We start from the raw sequence: 16,517 nt of genomic DNA, 5'->3' as shown, positions 1-16,517 counted from the left end.
TTGCTGCTTCGGACACTCAAGGAACAGAAGACTCGTATCTACAACCTTCCTCTAGGGAGGAGTGGACTAGACACATGGCAAATTTGGCAAAACAAATTATTCCATCCATATCTACATAGCTCTTAGTATAAATTCAGGGATCACAGAAGTCAAGCCCTTTCAGGGAGGACTCCATCTATGCATCACTGTTGATACCTAGGCTCACGCATTCCTGATCCTCATAACTCTACTCTCAGCTCCTGTCTACTCTGCCACCATCTCTGGTAGCAGTCCAGGACATTTCGGAACTGCTTACAGCTCAGGGAAGTGCTGTGGGTGGGGGCAGGTGATCGGGGTTTTGCACATTCCTGCACATATTTGTATATATTTGTGCATATTTTATTTTATCACTAGCATTTTATTAAAGCAGTGACAATGGGACAATGGGGGCTGAAAGAAATTTCACCAAAAAGTCATTAAAAAAAAAAAGTCATCAAAAGTCATCACCTAAGAAAGGCAAACTTCCTTCTGTTTTCAGACGTACCACAGGTGCTTAACAGCATAAAGCATTAAATTAAAAAGAGCCCTCCCAAGTATTCTAATAGTTAAATCAAAGACTAATGTATTTGTACATCTCTTTTTGTTAGCAAAGTACATTATGTACTTTTAAATGTTTGCACTGGCAGTAATTACCCTGTATACATGAAAAGACATTCTATGCCAAAGACTTGACTTATTGGTGCATCTGTTACATAAAAATGAAGAAAATATGCATAGGTGCACAAAAGAAGAAAAAGTAGCATTAATAATGGAAGGCATAATTAAGGGAAGAGGGAAGCAACAATAATACCTTGAACTGTGAAAGCAACTCATCTCCTACAGTTAGTGGGCCTGGCTCATTTTCTCGAGTTTCAGCCCTCTTCAGGATTTCATCTATATCCATTTCCTGAAACAGAAGTTTCTCTTTACAACAAAAGAATTCATACATTTTTTTAGCTTTTCTATCCATCCTATGTAGATGCACTGTTTCATTTACCTGAGGCTCCTCTTCTTCCCCTTCAGGTTCTTTAAAAAGCTCCTCAGCACCAAACTTCAAAATTGCAGATAACTCTTCCTTATTAAAAGGTGTTGAGCTGAAATACAGAAAGTTTTGGATTAACACTTTATCTTAGTTATTTTTTTCAAATTACTACAACCATGAGTCAAACTTCCTTTTGACTTAAATAAAATCTATATGTACAAAGACAATATACTTTGCCGTCTTTACTTACATAACTCCTTACCACATATTTTTTGCCTTTTATTAACAAAATGCTTTATGTTTTTACTCAAATAGTCAGGTATACTTAAGCAGAAGTTAATATGAAAGAATAAACAAATATACCTGGAAGGAGTAGAGCCTGTATGTAGTACAGTTTTCCCTGTAGTATCCATTCTCTGAATTACTAAATGATCTAACACCATCTTTTTCTTGGCTCTTTCAAGAATATCTTCTTCTACTGATCCTTTTGTGACTAGCCGATAAATATTAACCTATACATATTATAAAAAAGTCTTTATTTACATGCTTGCAAATTACACAGGAAAGCAATATTCAGATGAAGTTAACAAAAAAACCCTTGAGCAGCAAGAGAAAAATGTTATTCATTATTACAAATCTTCTACATCTTACTGAACTAGTATTTTGTATATGAAACCAGTCAATCATGTTACCACAATCTCTACATAAACTATTTTAAATAAATTCTTAGACCGCTCCTTTTTAAACTTCCATGATTAAGCACAAGCATAGCCACAAGGAAAAGCATTATATCTGATTACTACTTGAAGTCTTCTGCAAAAAGGAAACCCAAGGAGAAATAAGAAATATTTAAGTAAAACAGATGCACCTGAAGTATAGCAGTTACTTTCTATAATGACATGATGCCAACATGTCATGGTTTGGGCCTAACACAACAACAAAGAACCGGCCATGTAGTCTCTCACTCAACTCCCCTCGCCCCACACACACTGTAGGATGGGAAGGATAAAGGCCAACTAGAAGCTCGTGGGTCAAGACAAAGACAAGGAGGGTTTGCTCACCATTTACAGTCCTGGGCAAAACAGACTCAACTTGGGGAAAAATAATTTATCACTAATCAAATGCACACGGGACACAGACAAAACAGAGAACATTGCTTACATATGTTACCCTCACCCCTCCCTTCTTCCCGGGCCCAAATTACTCTGTTCCCGATTTCTCTACCTCCTTCCCCCCAGCGGCACAGGGGAACAGGGGAACAGGGGATGGGGGTTTAGTCAGTTCACAGGCTGGTAGTTCCTGCCACTCCTTCCTCCTCAGGGAGAAGGATTCCTTACAGTCTTCCCCTGTTTCCCCACGGGGTCACTCCCACTGGAGAGAGTCCTCCACGAACCTCTCAGACATGAGTCCTTCCCACGAGGTGCAATCCCTCAGGAGCAAACTGCTCCAGCGTGGGCTTCCCACAGAGTCACGGGCTGCTTCGGGAACAGTCAACTCCCCTGGAGCGGGGTGCTCCACTGCTGCAGATCCAAGTCCACGGGCTGCAGGTCCACGTTCGCCCCTCCTGGTGCCTTCAGGGAATGTTCCACCACGTTCCTCCATGAATGCAGGGGGACAGTCTGCCATCTCGCCTGGGGTTGCAGGTGCTTGGGCCCCTTCTTCCCCACCAACCTCGGGATCTTCAACCCGGCACTGCCTTTCACCTCTCTAGCACAGATCTTTCTCTGCTCAGGTCTTATAGCAGTTTGTTCATATGTTAATCGCAGAGGCGCATCTATTGTCTTTCTAACGACCCGGCCTTGGCTCCCTCCCTGAACCGGGTTTTTAATAGCTTCTTACAGGAGCCACCTCTGGGGCCCCTTCCCCTGCTACCGAAACCATACCAGAACCAAACCAGCACACAATGAATGTGGAACAAGTTCACAACTCTTTTCCCTACTCATCCATATACTACAGCTGCCGTGCAATCTCTCCACATAGAAAGATATTGTACTTTTTTGTTTTTAAACGCAAATTAACATTATTCATATTTTTAGACATTCTTAGCAAGGATTAGATATTCTCAAAATATATAAGGACTGCAATGGCTCAGACAGACTGCTTATGGCTACCATATGAAAACCTCCTTCAGGTTTGGAGCTTAAAAAACAAGTGTGCATACCTGTTTCTTCTGTCCAATCCTATGAGCTCTAGCCTGCGCTTGCAGATCATTCTGTGGATTCCAGTCAGAATCAAATATAACTACAGTGTCAGCAGATGCCAAGTTTATACCTAATCCTCCAGCTCTGGTAGACAGCAAAAAGCAAAAGTCCTGAAATTATAAAATAAGAAATAGCTTTATATATATTTGCTATAATATTCTTCTAGAAACCAATATGACACTTCTTTATATGCTCTGTGAAGCAAACTATGAACTCACGCTTCTTTACGGATATCATAAACATGCAATGCAATAAGGTGCTTGTCATGGCTAAAGCCAGTAGATCTCTATTAGAACAGACTGTTTCCATTGGAAGGGACCTACAGTGATCATCTAGTCCAACTGCCTGACCATTTCAGGGGTGACCAAAAGTTACAGCATATTATTAAGGGCATTGTCCAGTTGCCTCCTAAACACTGACAGGCTTGGGACATCAACCATCTCTCTAGGAAGCCTGTTCCAGTGTTTGACCACCCTCTCAGTAAAGAAATGCTTCCCAATGTCCAGTCTGAACCTCCCCCAGCACAGCTTTGAACCATTCCCATGTGTCCTGTTGCTGGATCCCAGGGAGAAGAGCTCAGCACTTCCCCTCCTTGTGCTGGTTTTACCTGGGTTAATTTTCTTCATAGTAGCTAGTACGAGGCTATGTTTTTAATTTGCACTGAGAATAAAGTTCATAATACATTGATGCTTTAGTTGTTGCCAAGTGTCATGGTTTAACCCCAGCTGGCAACTAAACACCATGCAGCTGCTTGTTCACTCTACCCCAGTTGGGACAGGGGAGTAAAAGTGGGAAAACTCATGGGTTGTGATTAAGACAGTGTGGGAAACTGTTCTTTTCTTCCCCACATAAGTCTAAACAAAATGCCTTTTAAGCCAGCGAAGGCCTCTCCTGATTATCCCCAGCTAACGAACTAAAACAGACTTGCTTCTCAAGGACAACTGAACCCAAAACAACAGATGTGGTCTGGGACAGAAAGGATAGACGACAAGCCATCCTGTGCCCCTGGCAGTCACCGCCCTAACGTGGGGCTCATGGACGCTCATTGGCTCTGGACAGTGACACTGACTGGACAGGTGGGTCACAGGGGTATCAAAGGCGGCGAGTGCAGCAGGTGGGCCCTTCCCTCCTCCCTGAGGCTCGCTCGGACACTTTCTGCATGGGACACCCCCCTGCTGTGGACACTGGTGCTGGGACCCTGCCTGCCTGCCTGCCCCGGGTCCAGTCTGAGCCTCAGCGCCGAGCGTGCCGGGGTCCCGAGACCTGGGGTTGGGGCTGGAGCCCCATCCCCCTGTTGCTGCCCCTTGAGGAGAAACTAACGGCTGCTGCACCCGCTGCTGAGCCGCAAGAGGCTGCCCCTCCAATACCACGGACCTGCCGTCCTGCCTTCCGGCCACCGACCGCCGCTGGACAAGCCGCCGGAGGGTAACATCACCACACACACACACACACACACACACACACTCCTTTCCTCATACTTGAGTCGCAAAAGTATCCTGACAGCTGGTAGCCCCCCGGTACCGGCTTGCGACAAGTGGTGTCAGAAGTGGGATAACAGGGGTCGTTAGAAGCCCCCCACGCTCTGAAATTGCTTAATTGGAGTTTAAAAAAAAAATAAAAATTAATTATAGAAAAAATGGCTACCAAGAGGGATATAGGTGATGCAGATGCTGTAAGTGCTGGTGCAGAAAATGCAGAAAATTAAATTTATGAGGAAAGCACTGAAGTTCAGGAGGCGCCATTTTCATCTCCCTCTAGTTTTGAGGAATTGCAGAAATGTGCATTTGTGCATCCCTTTTGGGACATGCCACACATGCAAGAAAAACAAAACAAGGAATTCATTCAGTACTTCCCCTTGGCAGGCAGGTGTTCAGCCATCTCCAGGAAAGCAGGGCTCCATCACACATAAAGGTTACTTGGGAAAACAGATGCCATCGCTCTGAACATTCCCTCCTTCCTTCTTCTTCCCTCAGCTTTATATGCTGAGTATGACCTCATATCATGTGGAATATCCCTTTGGTCAGTTGGGGTCAGCTGTCCCAGCTGTGTCCTCTCCCAACTTCTTGTGCACCCCCAGCCTACTCGTTGGTGGGATGGTGTGAGAAGCAGAAAAGGCTTTGACTCTGTAAGCACTGCTCAGCAGTAACTAAAACATCCCTGTGTTGTCAACACTGGTTTTGATTAAAGGGGCCTAGTGGTTAAGGGGTTTATAATATTAGGGAACCTGTTGATCAAGGAATTTTTTAATATTAGTGGTCTATGGATTAAGGGTTAATTTTTTAAGATTAATATAATGCTAGAGAGTAGAATCTACTAATGTTAAATAGAGACATTGTGCAGGAGTAGGATGTGTTTCGCCTGAGAGCCCAAAAAACAGGATCCAGATGAGGCTGTGCCTGTCCATACCTATCCATGCCTGCTTCAACAGTCAATATGCCAGAATGATAGACTCAACTTGCCAGAGTGATGTACGATATGGCCTAAGGTGAAAAGTGCACAGCGAGGAAGACTGTGAGCCTTCCTCCAAGAGACCCCTGCCCATGACCACCAAGAGGCACTGCGCATGCAGGAATGGGTGTTACTTTATGTTAATGATTTTGGGGAAACAATTTAAACATTATAATGAATTTTGGAACTAATTTGTTTAATCCTGCCTATTTCTTTGTTAGGTAATGCATATGTAAAGTAAATAAATATGTACTGTCTTTGTCCGTTGGTGTGTGTGGAGGAGCGATCCCCCACACACTCAGTGCTGCAATAAAGAATACCTGCTTTATAGCTTCACAGGGCTATAGACTCTATTTCTTCATTTTCAGCACAAATCCAAAACATAACCTCATACTAGCTACTATGAAGAACATTAACTCTATCCCAACCAAAACCAGCACACCAAGCAATGCTTACACTAAGCCAAGGACTTTTTCAGTTTCTCATACTGCCCCCATCCTCCCAGCTTCTTCTCTACAAGAAACTGGGAGGAGACACAACCAGGACAGCTGATCTAAACTGGCCAAAAGAATATTCTATACCATAAGACATCATGCTCACTATATATAATGGAGGGAGTTGGCCAGAAGAGACAATTGCTCAATTGCTGCTCCAGGACTAGCTGGGCATCAGTCAGCAGGTGATGAGCAATTGCATTATGCATCACTTGTCTTCCTTGGGTTTTATTTCTCTCTTTTTGTTATGCCCCTTTTAATAAAATTATTACTATTAGCATTATTTTATTTCAATTATTAAACTCTTCTTATCTCAACCTGAGGGTTTTACTTTTTTTTCCCCCCCCCCCCTCAATTCTCCTTTCCATTTCACTGGGTGGAGGGGGGAGTGAGCAAGCAGCTGTGTGGTGCTTAGTCACCAGAAAGGATTAAACCACAATGCTCCTCAGGAAGCTATAGAGCAATGAGGTCACCTCTCAGCCTCCTCTTCTCCAAACTAGACGAATCCAGAATCCTTAGCTGCTCCTCAGAGGACATACCTTTCAACACTTTAACCAGTTTTGTTGCCCTCCTCTAGATGCATTCAAGGACCTTCACATCCTTCTTAAATGGTGGGGCATACAACTACACACAGTACTCAAGGTGAGGCCACAACAATGCTAAATACAGTGGGATAATCTCTTGACCAGCTGGTCATGCTGTGTTTAATGCACCCCAGGATGTGGTTTGCCCTCTTGGCTGCCAGGACACCCTGCTGACTTGACACACTGCTGACTCATAATGAGCCTGCTGTCAACCAGCACCTTTCTGCAGGGCTGCTCTCCAGCCATTCCTATCTCAATCTATACTTGTGCCCAGCATTATTCCAACCCAGGTGCAGAATCCACCATTTGGATTTGTTAAATTTCATGCCATTAATCATTGCCCATTATCCCAATCTATCTCTCTGCAAGGCCTCATGACCCTCAAGAGAGCCAACAGCACCTCCCAGTTTGGGATCATCAGCAAACTTGCTAATGGTGCATTCAACTCCTGCATCCAGATTACTGATAAAAATATGGAACAGAACTGGCCATAAAACTGAACCCTGAGGAACACCACTGGTAACCAGTCACCAGCCAGATGTAGCCCCATTCACTACAACCCTTTAAGCCCTGCCCTTCAGCCAGTTCTTCACCTAGCATATCATGAACCTGCTTGTCTCACAGGTGAACAACTTGTCCAGAAGGATGTTGTGAGGGACAGTATCAAAAGCATTACTAAAATCCACAAAAATGACATCTACCACCTTCACTTCATCCACTGGGTGGGTGACCTTATCATAGGAGATCAAATTAGTTAGACAGGACCTTCCCCGTTGTAAACTCATGCTGACTGTGCCCGAGGATTGCATTGTTCTATAAATCCCTTTCAATAGCACCCACTATCATCTTTCTCCATCATTTTTCCAGGAACTAAGGTTAGATTCATAGGTCTGTAGTTCCCTGGGTCTTCCCTCATGCCCTTTGCATAAATTGGAACAACATTGGCTATCTTCCAGTCAGTGGGGACCTCTTAAGACCTTTGGTAGATGATCAAGAGGGGTCCTGCCATAACATCCACTAGGTCCTTCAATACTCTGGGATGAATCCCATCAGGCACCATGTGAACATTCAGCTGATACGAGGCAGCCCAAGGTCTATCATATTATTAAAGACTGAGGCAAAAAACCCACAATGAATGCCGCTGCTTTTTCTTCATCTGTTAGTCAGATGATCATCTTCAACAAGTATCAGCCCAATATATTATTTAAATCTCCTCTCTCTATTAACATACTTAAAGCCCTTCTTGTTATCTGAAACAATACTGGCCAGTTTCAACTCCATTTGAGCTTTGGCCTTTTGTATCTTCTCCCTGCATATACAAACCATGGCTCTGTAATCTTCCTGCAAAGACTGACCTTGCTTCCAGAGATGATACAGTTTTTTTCCTCTTGAGCTCCATGAGGAGTTCCCTGTTCAGCCAAGCTAGTCTTCTGCCCCACTTGCTTGACTTAGCTCCTGCACTTTTAAAAGGTGGTTCTTAAAGACTGACCAGCACTCATGGACTCCTAAGCCCTCAAAAGCAGATTCCCAGGGGACACTGCTAAGTAGCTCCCTGAATAGCTTAAAGTTTGCTCTCCTGAAGTCCAGGGTAGCAACTCTGCTGTCCTTTTTTCTCATTTACACTGAAATTTTTACACTCAACCATTTCATGATCACTGTGGCCAAGAGAGTCACCTACCAACACACCCCCCATGAGTCCTTCTCTATTCACAAATAGTGAGTCTAGGAGGGCATCTTTCCTAGTTGGCTCACTGAGTACCTGTGGCAAGAAGTTATCTCCTACAAGCTTCAAGAATTTCCAAGACCTGCTCATCACAGCAGTATAGTATTCCCAGTTGATGTCTGGGAACTTGAAGTCTCTCATAAGGACAAGGGCTACCAATCCTAAAATTTGTCCTAATTGCCTACTGAATAACTCATCAGTGCTAATATCCTGGCTGAGCAATTGGTAGTAGACACCCACCACTCCTTTGGTTTCCATCTCCCTAATCCTCACCCAGAGGCTCTCAACCACATAATCACTAACTCTAAGGGCTGTATGATCAAACCTCTGCCTTACATATAGTGCGACACCTCCACCTCGCCTGCCCTAACTATCCCTCCTGAGCATCTTTTAACCCTTCATCCTAGCACTCCAATCATGAGACTCATTCACCAGATCTCACCAATACCAATATCAAAGTTCTGGAAACTAACCAACGTTTTTAGTTCATCCTGTTTGTTTCTCATACTATGTGCCTTGGTGTGCAAGCATTTCAGATACTCAGGAACAGTATAAACATTCCCACTAGCATTGCCATCCTCAGGTGATGCCATGCCAACCCTTGGCTTACCTACTGCAATCCTGTTGGCATCCCCTTCCAGCATCAATTCTAGTTTAAAGCTCTCTTGATCAGTATGTTGTGGGTTAACCCCTGTAGGCAGCTAAGCAACATGTAGCCACTCTATCACTTCTCCCCTACTTCCACAGTGGAACAGGGGAAGAGGAAAGGAAGACTAAAAGCAAGGCAACTTGAGAACTGAAATAATATTTTTTTAATAAGCAAAGAAAAAAGTAGGAGAGAAAGAAAACAAGTGATGCAAAGGGAATTACTCACCACCTCCCATGGATAGGACCGATGTCCAACCAGTTCCCAAGCCAAAATAGCTAACCTCCCTAAACCTCCTCCTCCCCCCCTTTTTATTGCTGAGCACAACATTATATGGCACGAAATATCTCTTTGGTTAGTTCAGGTCATCTGTCTGGTTATGTTCCCTCCCAACCTCTTCCACACCCCCCAATCTATTCACGAGGGGGGCAAAGTAAGAAACAGAGAAAGTGGTGACACTATGCAAACACTGTTCAGCAACAACTAATATACTGGTGTGTTATTAGCATTGTTTTTATCACAAGTCTAAAACACAACACCATTCAAGAAGCAACAAAGACAAGTAACTAGCCCAGCCAGACCCAGTATAAAGAAATAATTTCTCTTGTGAACGGTTATTGACTTCTCTGTGGTATAAAGGAAGCAGCATCCTAGAAGATGAACAGAAGCCACTGGTGGAGAAAAAAACCAAGCAAAACACTGACCAAGAGTACAAAACCCCTTGTTGTTAAAGCCTCATACGTGCCCAAGTCAGTCTTTTTTTTTGTTAAGAAAACTGAAGTATTCTGCTGCAATCAATGCTCTTCAACATATTCATAAACAATATGAAAATGAGATGAACAATAAGATGACAAAGTTCACAGATGATACAGTTATTCAGGGACAACTACAAAGGACTACAGAAAGATCTTACAAGACAGGCAAAAAAAGATAAAGTGAAAGAAGAAACAAATTTGAGTTGAGAGCAAAAGGTAATAGCAAGCCATTAGTGCTCAGGAATGAGTCCTTGGAGTTGTCATAGATATTTCCATTAATACCTTAGGTCAGAAATAGCAAAAAAACCCACAAAGCTGTATTGATTATTAGGAAAGAAACATAGAATAAAACAGGAAACAATTTTACTGCTGCCCAAGTGTCTTGGTTTGAGCCAGGATGAAGCCAATTTTCTTTCTACTGATTATTTTTTTTTTTCTTCAGTGAACTCTCTTTTAAGCAGCACACTTGCTGAAACTAGGAGCAAGTTTTCCAGCTAGTGGACTGATAATGCTTGAATATTTATAGTTACTGCTGAGAGACCAAGGCCACTTTGCTCCGCTTGTCGGATCTGCTGCTTTGGACACTAAAAGAGCAGAAGGGTCATATCTATAACCCTCCCATAGGGAGGAGCGGACTAGACAGATGGTAAAGTTAGCCAAACAAATTATTCCATCCCATACACATCATCATCAGTATAAATTCAGGGATCACGGAAGTCCCCTCTTCTTCCTTCCATGGCTGGTGTCCAGGGAGGACTCCACATATCCATCTCCTTTGATCCCAAGGCCTGTGCATTCCTGACCCTCACATCTCTACCCTCAGCTCCTATCTGCTCTGCTGCTATCTCAGGAAGTGGTCTGGGACCTTTAGGACTGTCTGCAGCTCAGGGGAAGTGCCATGAGATTTGCTGAGGAGGCGATAGGGGGTTTGCACATTCCTGCATATATTTGTATATATTTGCACATTTTCTTTTATTACTAGTATTTCATTAAAGCTGTTTAGCTTAGTTTTCAATCCAGAAGCCTCTCTCATTCTCCTTTCCCTATCTGGGTGGGAGGGGATCAATAGCATTACTGTCATTGGTTTAATTACCAATCTTGCATTAAACTGTAACAATAAGTCCACAGTTTTCCTCCATTCTTCAATACTATGTAAAGTTCAGATCCCCCTTAATCTTAAAATCTGTACAACTACAAGGATTCCAAAAAAAGGTAAGGATGTCTATACTAAAATTTAAAAGAACTAACTTCTGTATTTAACAAATACCTGAAGTTTATGTTACAAGATTAAGTCCTTCCTCCTCAACCATAGCAGAAACAAGCTCAGCAGCAACTGACAAATGCTATGCTTATTACTGAAAAGCTTTGTGTAGCACAAAAGACCTAAGATTATCAAAAGTATTAAATGGCTTCCACAGTAAGAAACCTAAATAAACCGAGAATCTTAAGTGGTACACAAACATGGGTGGCTTGTGACAACAAATAATGGCTAGAAACCAGTTCTTCATTTTCTTCCAGGGCAAGGAAATAAGAGGCAAAAAATGATGGTAACAGAAGCCAGATTTAAAGCTAATACAGGTTTTCTTCATGCAAGGATATATACAATTCAATTCTGCCAATTGCCTAAGAGGGTTTTCAATGTCTAAAGCTTGTGTAGAAGTTCAGGGCTCCTGTAAAAAATGTAAGAGGAAGTCCTACACAAAAAAATAATATTTTTTTTTATACAATATTTAAAATTACTTCAATAAAAAGCTCTGACAAAAATATAAAAATATAACTATGTAGTTATATTAAACACCATTTTTCATAAATTCTGTTGCCTATTTAACCTTTTTTTAGTTTCTTGGGGCTTTTTGTGTGTGTTTGCTTATGGGGATTTTTTTTTATTGTGGATCTGTGGATTTGCTTTGAGTTTTTTTGTTAAGAGTTGTAAAACTTATATTCTATAGGCAGTAACAATGGAATTTCAATATAACGCATCCCTCACTTTATTTGATCTTTGATTTTTGTGTAATATTTGATATATTTCTTGAGGGGGAATAAAAAAAAAAAATTGAGTATATTAAAACAACAACCATCCACTAATGCCATACCTCTGATCCTTCTGCATTAAAATGATCCAGGGCTTGTTTCCTCAATTCCCCTTTTATTGATCCATCAAGCCTCTAAAGAGATTGAACAATACAGTTAAAAAGGAACTCCTACTATATTCTAATTGGAGCAACTTGAATTCACAATTGTCAAATAAATTGGGGTGGGGAATAAGAGTAACACTTCATCTTTCTAATTCATTATCATAGAATCATAGAACTGTTCAGATTGGAAAAGACCCTTGGGATCACTGAGTCCAACCATCATTGGACAACAACCATTAGTTTCATTTCAAAATACTATTTAGCATAAATAATTGCCAGTCTTTTCATATACATAAAATTAAACTTCCATAAATCTTTCTACAAAAAGGACACTTTAAAATAAAGTGGTAAAGATCAAGTCTTCTTGGCTACTACCAGCAAAATTCTTACCTGAAAAGGAAACTGACGATATTTCAAATACTCTGCTAGGATGTCTAGCATCCTCACCATCTGAGAGAAAATTAGTACTCTGTTGCCACGTTCTCGTAGACGAATCAGTAGCTTGTCAAGAAGGATTAGTTTCCCACTGCTACGTATTAAATGCTACAAGACAATGTGTATTGCAAAGTAAGTTCACTCCAACACTAATATTCACTGCAGATGGTTAGATGTTCATTAAGTGAACACAAAAGTTTAATAAGTATTTAGTCAGTCCTGACCTTGTAAAAACTCATTATAAAAGCATGAAGTACTCTAACTGAAATCAACAATATTAGCTAGCATATTTTTCAAATAAATGCATTTCTCAACTCTGACTCATAAAACAGCATCTTCACATTTCATTAAAATATTAAGTAAATATACTGTGCTATGAGTTAGAGCAGTTACAGTGTATACTTGATTTCTTTTCTACCAAATAAAAACAAAGAGACTACTTTAGTACTATGTGCTCCTCACTTTGTCTTTTGAACAGAAATAAGCATGACTACTTGATCCTCTAAGTATTTTTAAATAATGCCTAATCAGTTGAGTTTCTCAGGCAAGATAAAAGTTAGAGGAATCTTGTTTGTAGAGGTCAACAGGCTTTAGCTAGGTTACAATGTTAAGCCTTCTCAGCTCCAATGGAATAGAAACTCAGGTGCATGTTGAATTTAATGTTGAAAACATTAGGCCTCTTTAGCTTAGAGGCTCAGGACAGAAATCTGGGTAACAAAAAAAAAAAAAAATTGGCATTAGGTGCTTTTATTCTTTATGCCAAAAATGAGAAGGATGTATCATTTGTAATTAGAGCTAACAAAGCTTATTCAGATAAGCCAAGGAAAAAATTGTTACAAGTATGCAATTATCAGCAATAATGGATGAACGGTTCTGATAAGTTTAATTATAAATTTGAGATAGAGTGCACCAAGTTGCAAATGAAGCATCCTTTAGCTTTGATAAGCACTTTATAAAATATTTCATGTAGTGACAGCTTCTGATTTCAATCTAGTAATTTTGGGGATGTATTTAAATTATGAACTTAAAGAAAAAAACACCCTGATCTTTTTAACAGCATAAATGTTTCTAAACTGCATAAATTTTAAGTCCTTTTATTTGCTGCTGTGGTTCTCAGTTTTAATACAAAAATTAGTTAACCTTTACAATTTTTAGTTAATAATTAACCTTTACAAGTACAACAAACTATAAACCCACAACACCAATCACAGACCATCTTTGGTAGTGATGCTATGATTGCTTTTATTTATAACAACAACAAAAACAGGATAAGCTTTGAATGTTTGTTACTTTTATTTCCTTTCACTTTGGTTGTTTGAAGTCATGCAGAGAACAGTGTTTAATTACAAAAAAAACTTAGAGATTGTTGATGTACCACTGCCAGTCACATGCATTTGCCTTTATATTCAATTTACCTGTTTATTTAACTGTTTTATTTTAATATGGGTTTAATAGGTCTTACGCTTATTTAGTCTAAAAATACAGAGACTATTTCAACCAATTTTTAAACATTTTATTTAGTCTTGATCTATTATTCAGTTCTAGTTAAGAAAAACAAAAATAAACAATTCACCTGTAAATCCCAGGATGCACATTTAATAGAGAACTTATTCTTTCTTAATATACTTTAATAAGAACTAATAAATTGCCAGAAAACTATAAAGTTACTGTGTGCATATCAGAGATGTAAAAACACAGATGTATTACCTGTAAGGCCTCCTGTTTATTATAGAATTCATTATTGGCCGGTGGTTTAATGAGGTAGCAATGGTTACAACACTTCTTGAGTTCCATCATTATGTTCAAAAAGCCTGAGGTACTGCCTTTTGAACCTTTACTCAGGGCTTTATAATTCCTGGTTAAAATCCACCTAGAATATAGAATGTGCAATGGAAGTAATTGCTAACCATTTGTGGAAATATGAAAAATGTAAGCTCTCAAAATATCAGTTCAAATTGCATTATGAAAGCATTTACACTTCAGTAATTATCGTATAGACATACAATTAAAATTGCAGGAATTTAAAAGTGGCATAACTTACTTGTAATATTGCTTCTGCAATGCACTCATTTCCATCCTCAAAATTTGTTCAACCTTAGCAGGTAAAGACTTTTCTACATCTTTTTTAACTCTTCTGAGTAGAAACGGTTCAAGTTCCTTGTGAAGACTTGCATAACCAAACTCTCTCCCTTTGCCATGCTCCTCTTCAAAATCTTCCCAGGAAGAAAATCTTCAATGTAAGAAGGAATAAAGGTAAGTGACATACCACAAAGACCATAAATATACCACATGCACACAAACACCACTTCTCCACTCCCCTCTGTTTTGTTTAAGTTTCTGAATTTGCATCTCACAAGAAATTGCAAATATTTTGTCTGCAAATAGGAAAACGGAATTTCCCAAACACTTCTACAGAATGAAAATTCAAAACAAACTACTGAATTTTAATTTCTCCATTAAAAATCCAACATTTTACTTTTTTTGCATGGAAACTCAGGTAGAAGGTTGCAGAAATTCCATTATATTTCCCAAGAGCAGTATGAAAAAGTTGTATAGTTAGAGGAAGTGCAAGGCAACAGATCACTTAACATAATTTTTGCAGCTTGTATGGACTAGCTGAAAAGTTATTATCCTCTGTATCTGCTAACAAAGAGAATGGACTCTGATCAAATGAAGAATAGGTGCCAGACAATAAACTTTGTGGCTTTGCTTGTAAGGTTCTGAAGAAGTCAATGCGATGTGTAGTTTCAAAACCAATTAGAGCTATAGTGCTTTATATTTACATTTATATATTTATATTTCCCTAGAGTAAATACATATGATTTTCCTTTTAGATGAAGATTAAGCATCTTTTCAGGGTTCTGAGCCATACATCAATCCATCTTTTTTTGTGGACTGCTAAAACAGAAAAAGTGACAACTGCTACCAAAACAATTTATCAAGAGCAGCATGAAAAATATATTATTATATTATTATTATATTTTATATAAAATATTTAAACTATTTCACATTGCAATTTGTCATCTCTATTGATTCTCTAATCACTACAATGTTCTGCCGTAAGAAACTTGACCACAAAAGGGGAGGAGGGAAATCACATTCCTTACTTTTCTGGCATGATGAAGTGCAGCAAAGACCAAAGCTCTTTGAGGGAGTTTTGCAGAGGGGTTCCAGTAATAAGAAGACGATGATTAGACTTAAAGTCTATTAAAGTCTTGTAGAGAAGGGAATCATCATTTTTTAAACGATGAGCTTCATCAACTCCTATAAATACCCAATTCAGACCACCAAGGAATGACTTGGGGGGAAAGACATTATACATGTTAATACATTTTCAATTGACAAAAAATAAAAAATCCACTATCAACTCTCTTCTTTCCAGCATGTATAAACAAATGAAATAGCCAACAAGTAGAATTTTGTTAATTAAAATTTTCATATGCTGCTAAGATTAACAATAATTATGTGCTACCATCCTGAAAAGATTAGTAATATACATAATACTGCACACACAAAGAGAAAGATATAACATGGGATTTCAGAGTTGTGAACCACAGGTGTTTGGAGCTCGGGGTTGGTTTGGTTTTTCAGTTCCTGGATGATGGTCTACGGGAAAGTAGAGATTTTGAGATGCAAAGAAATTACTGCAGTAATGTGAAGCTCAAGCAACCTGAAGAAAAAAGTTTTACCCACTCAATATGGGGGGAGTGAGTGGTAGAAAGCCTCAACACACATACATAAAATCTAAAAGCGCGTAAAGAAAACTTCACTGTGATACTTGAAGAGCAAAGCTGTCATACTTCCCATCCATTTAATGGCCCAGAACCCAAATATGTGCCAACTCTAAATAAGTTATACATTCTTCAAATGATTTTATCTCCCTGAAGAATTAAGAGCAATTACCTTATCCTTCAGTAAAATTTCATAAGTTGTTAGAAGTATATTAAATTTTAATCGCTTGGTCTGTGGATGCATCCATTCATGAGTTCTTATCTACAAGAAGAATCAAGGAACTATAAGCTAGAGAAAAATGGTTTTACTGATCAGGATGACTTCATGTACTAAAGCAATATAGATGTTAAGTGACATAAAAGAA

At 39.7% G+C, this 16,517-nt stretch overlaps 2 protein-coding genes across 10 annotated transcripts in view; one reads left to right on the top strand and one right to left on the bottom strand.

The window, feature by feature from the left end:
- LOC127395168 (uncharacterized) overlaps window positions 1–16,517 on the top strand; it is a 1,033,854-nt gene that overhangs the window by 777,006 nt on the left and 240,331 nt on the right. The window lies entirely within an intron of this gene.
- The window catches only part of LOC127395157 (chromodomain-helicase-DNA-binding protein 1), a 170,841-nt gene that overhangs the window by 56,677 nt on the left and 97,647 nt on the right, over window positions 1–16,517 (bottom strand). For 8 of the 9 annotated variants that reach the window (XM_051641636.1, XM_051641629.1, XM_051641634.1 and 5 more), the window contains 10 exons: window positions 16,325–16,414; window positions 15,529–15,719; window positions 14,463–14,651; window positions 14,129–14,291; window positions 12,377–12,529; window positions 11,945–12,016; window positions 3,162–3,311; window positions 1,364–1,512; window positions 1,016–1,112; window positions 830–925 (listed from right to left, as the gene is read on the bottom strand). In XM_051641636.1, the coding sequence (XP_051497596.1) occupies window positions 830–925; window positions 1,016–1,112; window positions 1,364–1,512; window positions 3,162–3,311; window positions 11,945–12,016; window positions 12,377–12,529; window positions 14,129–14,291; window positions 14,463–14,651; window positions 15,529–15,719; window positions 16,325–16,414 (1,350 nt within the window). The remainder of the gene's footprint in view (window positions 1–829; window positions 926–1,015; window positions 1,113–1,363; window positions 1,513–3,161; window positions 3,312–11,944; window positions 12,017–12,376; window positions 12,530–14,128; window positions 14,292–14,462; window positions 14,652–15,528; window positions 15,720–16,324; window positions 16,415–16,517) is intronic. The other variant, XM_051641630.1, reaches the window with a different exon arrangement.

Source organism: Apus apus, chromosome W, assembly GCF_020740795.1.
Source record: "Apus apus isolate bApuApu2 chromosome W, bApuApu2.pri.cur, whole genome shotgun sequence".
Taxonomy (NCBI): Eukaryota; Metazoa; Chordata; class Aves; order Apodiformes; family Apodidae; genus Apus; species Apus apus.
The sequence above is the reverse complement of the archived record's forward strand: the minus strand, read 5'-3'. Positions and strand labels throughout refer to the sequence as shown.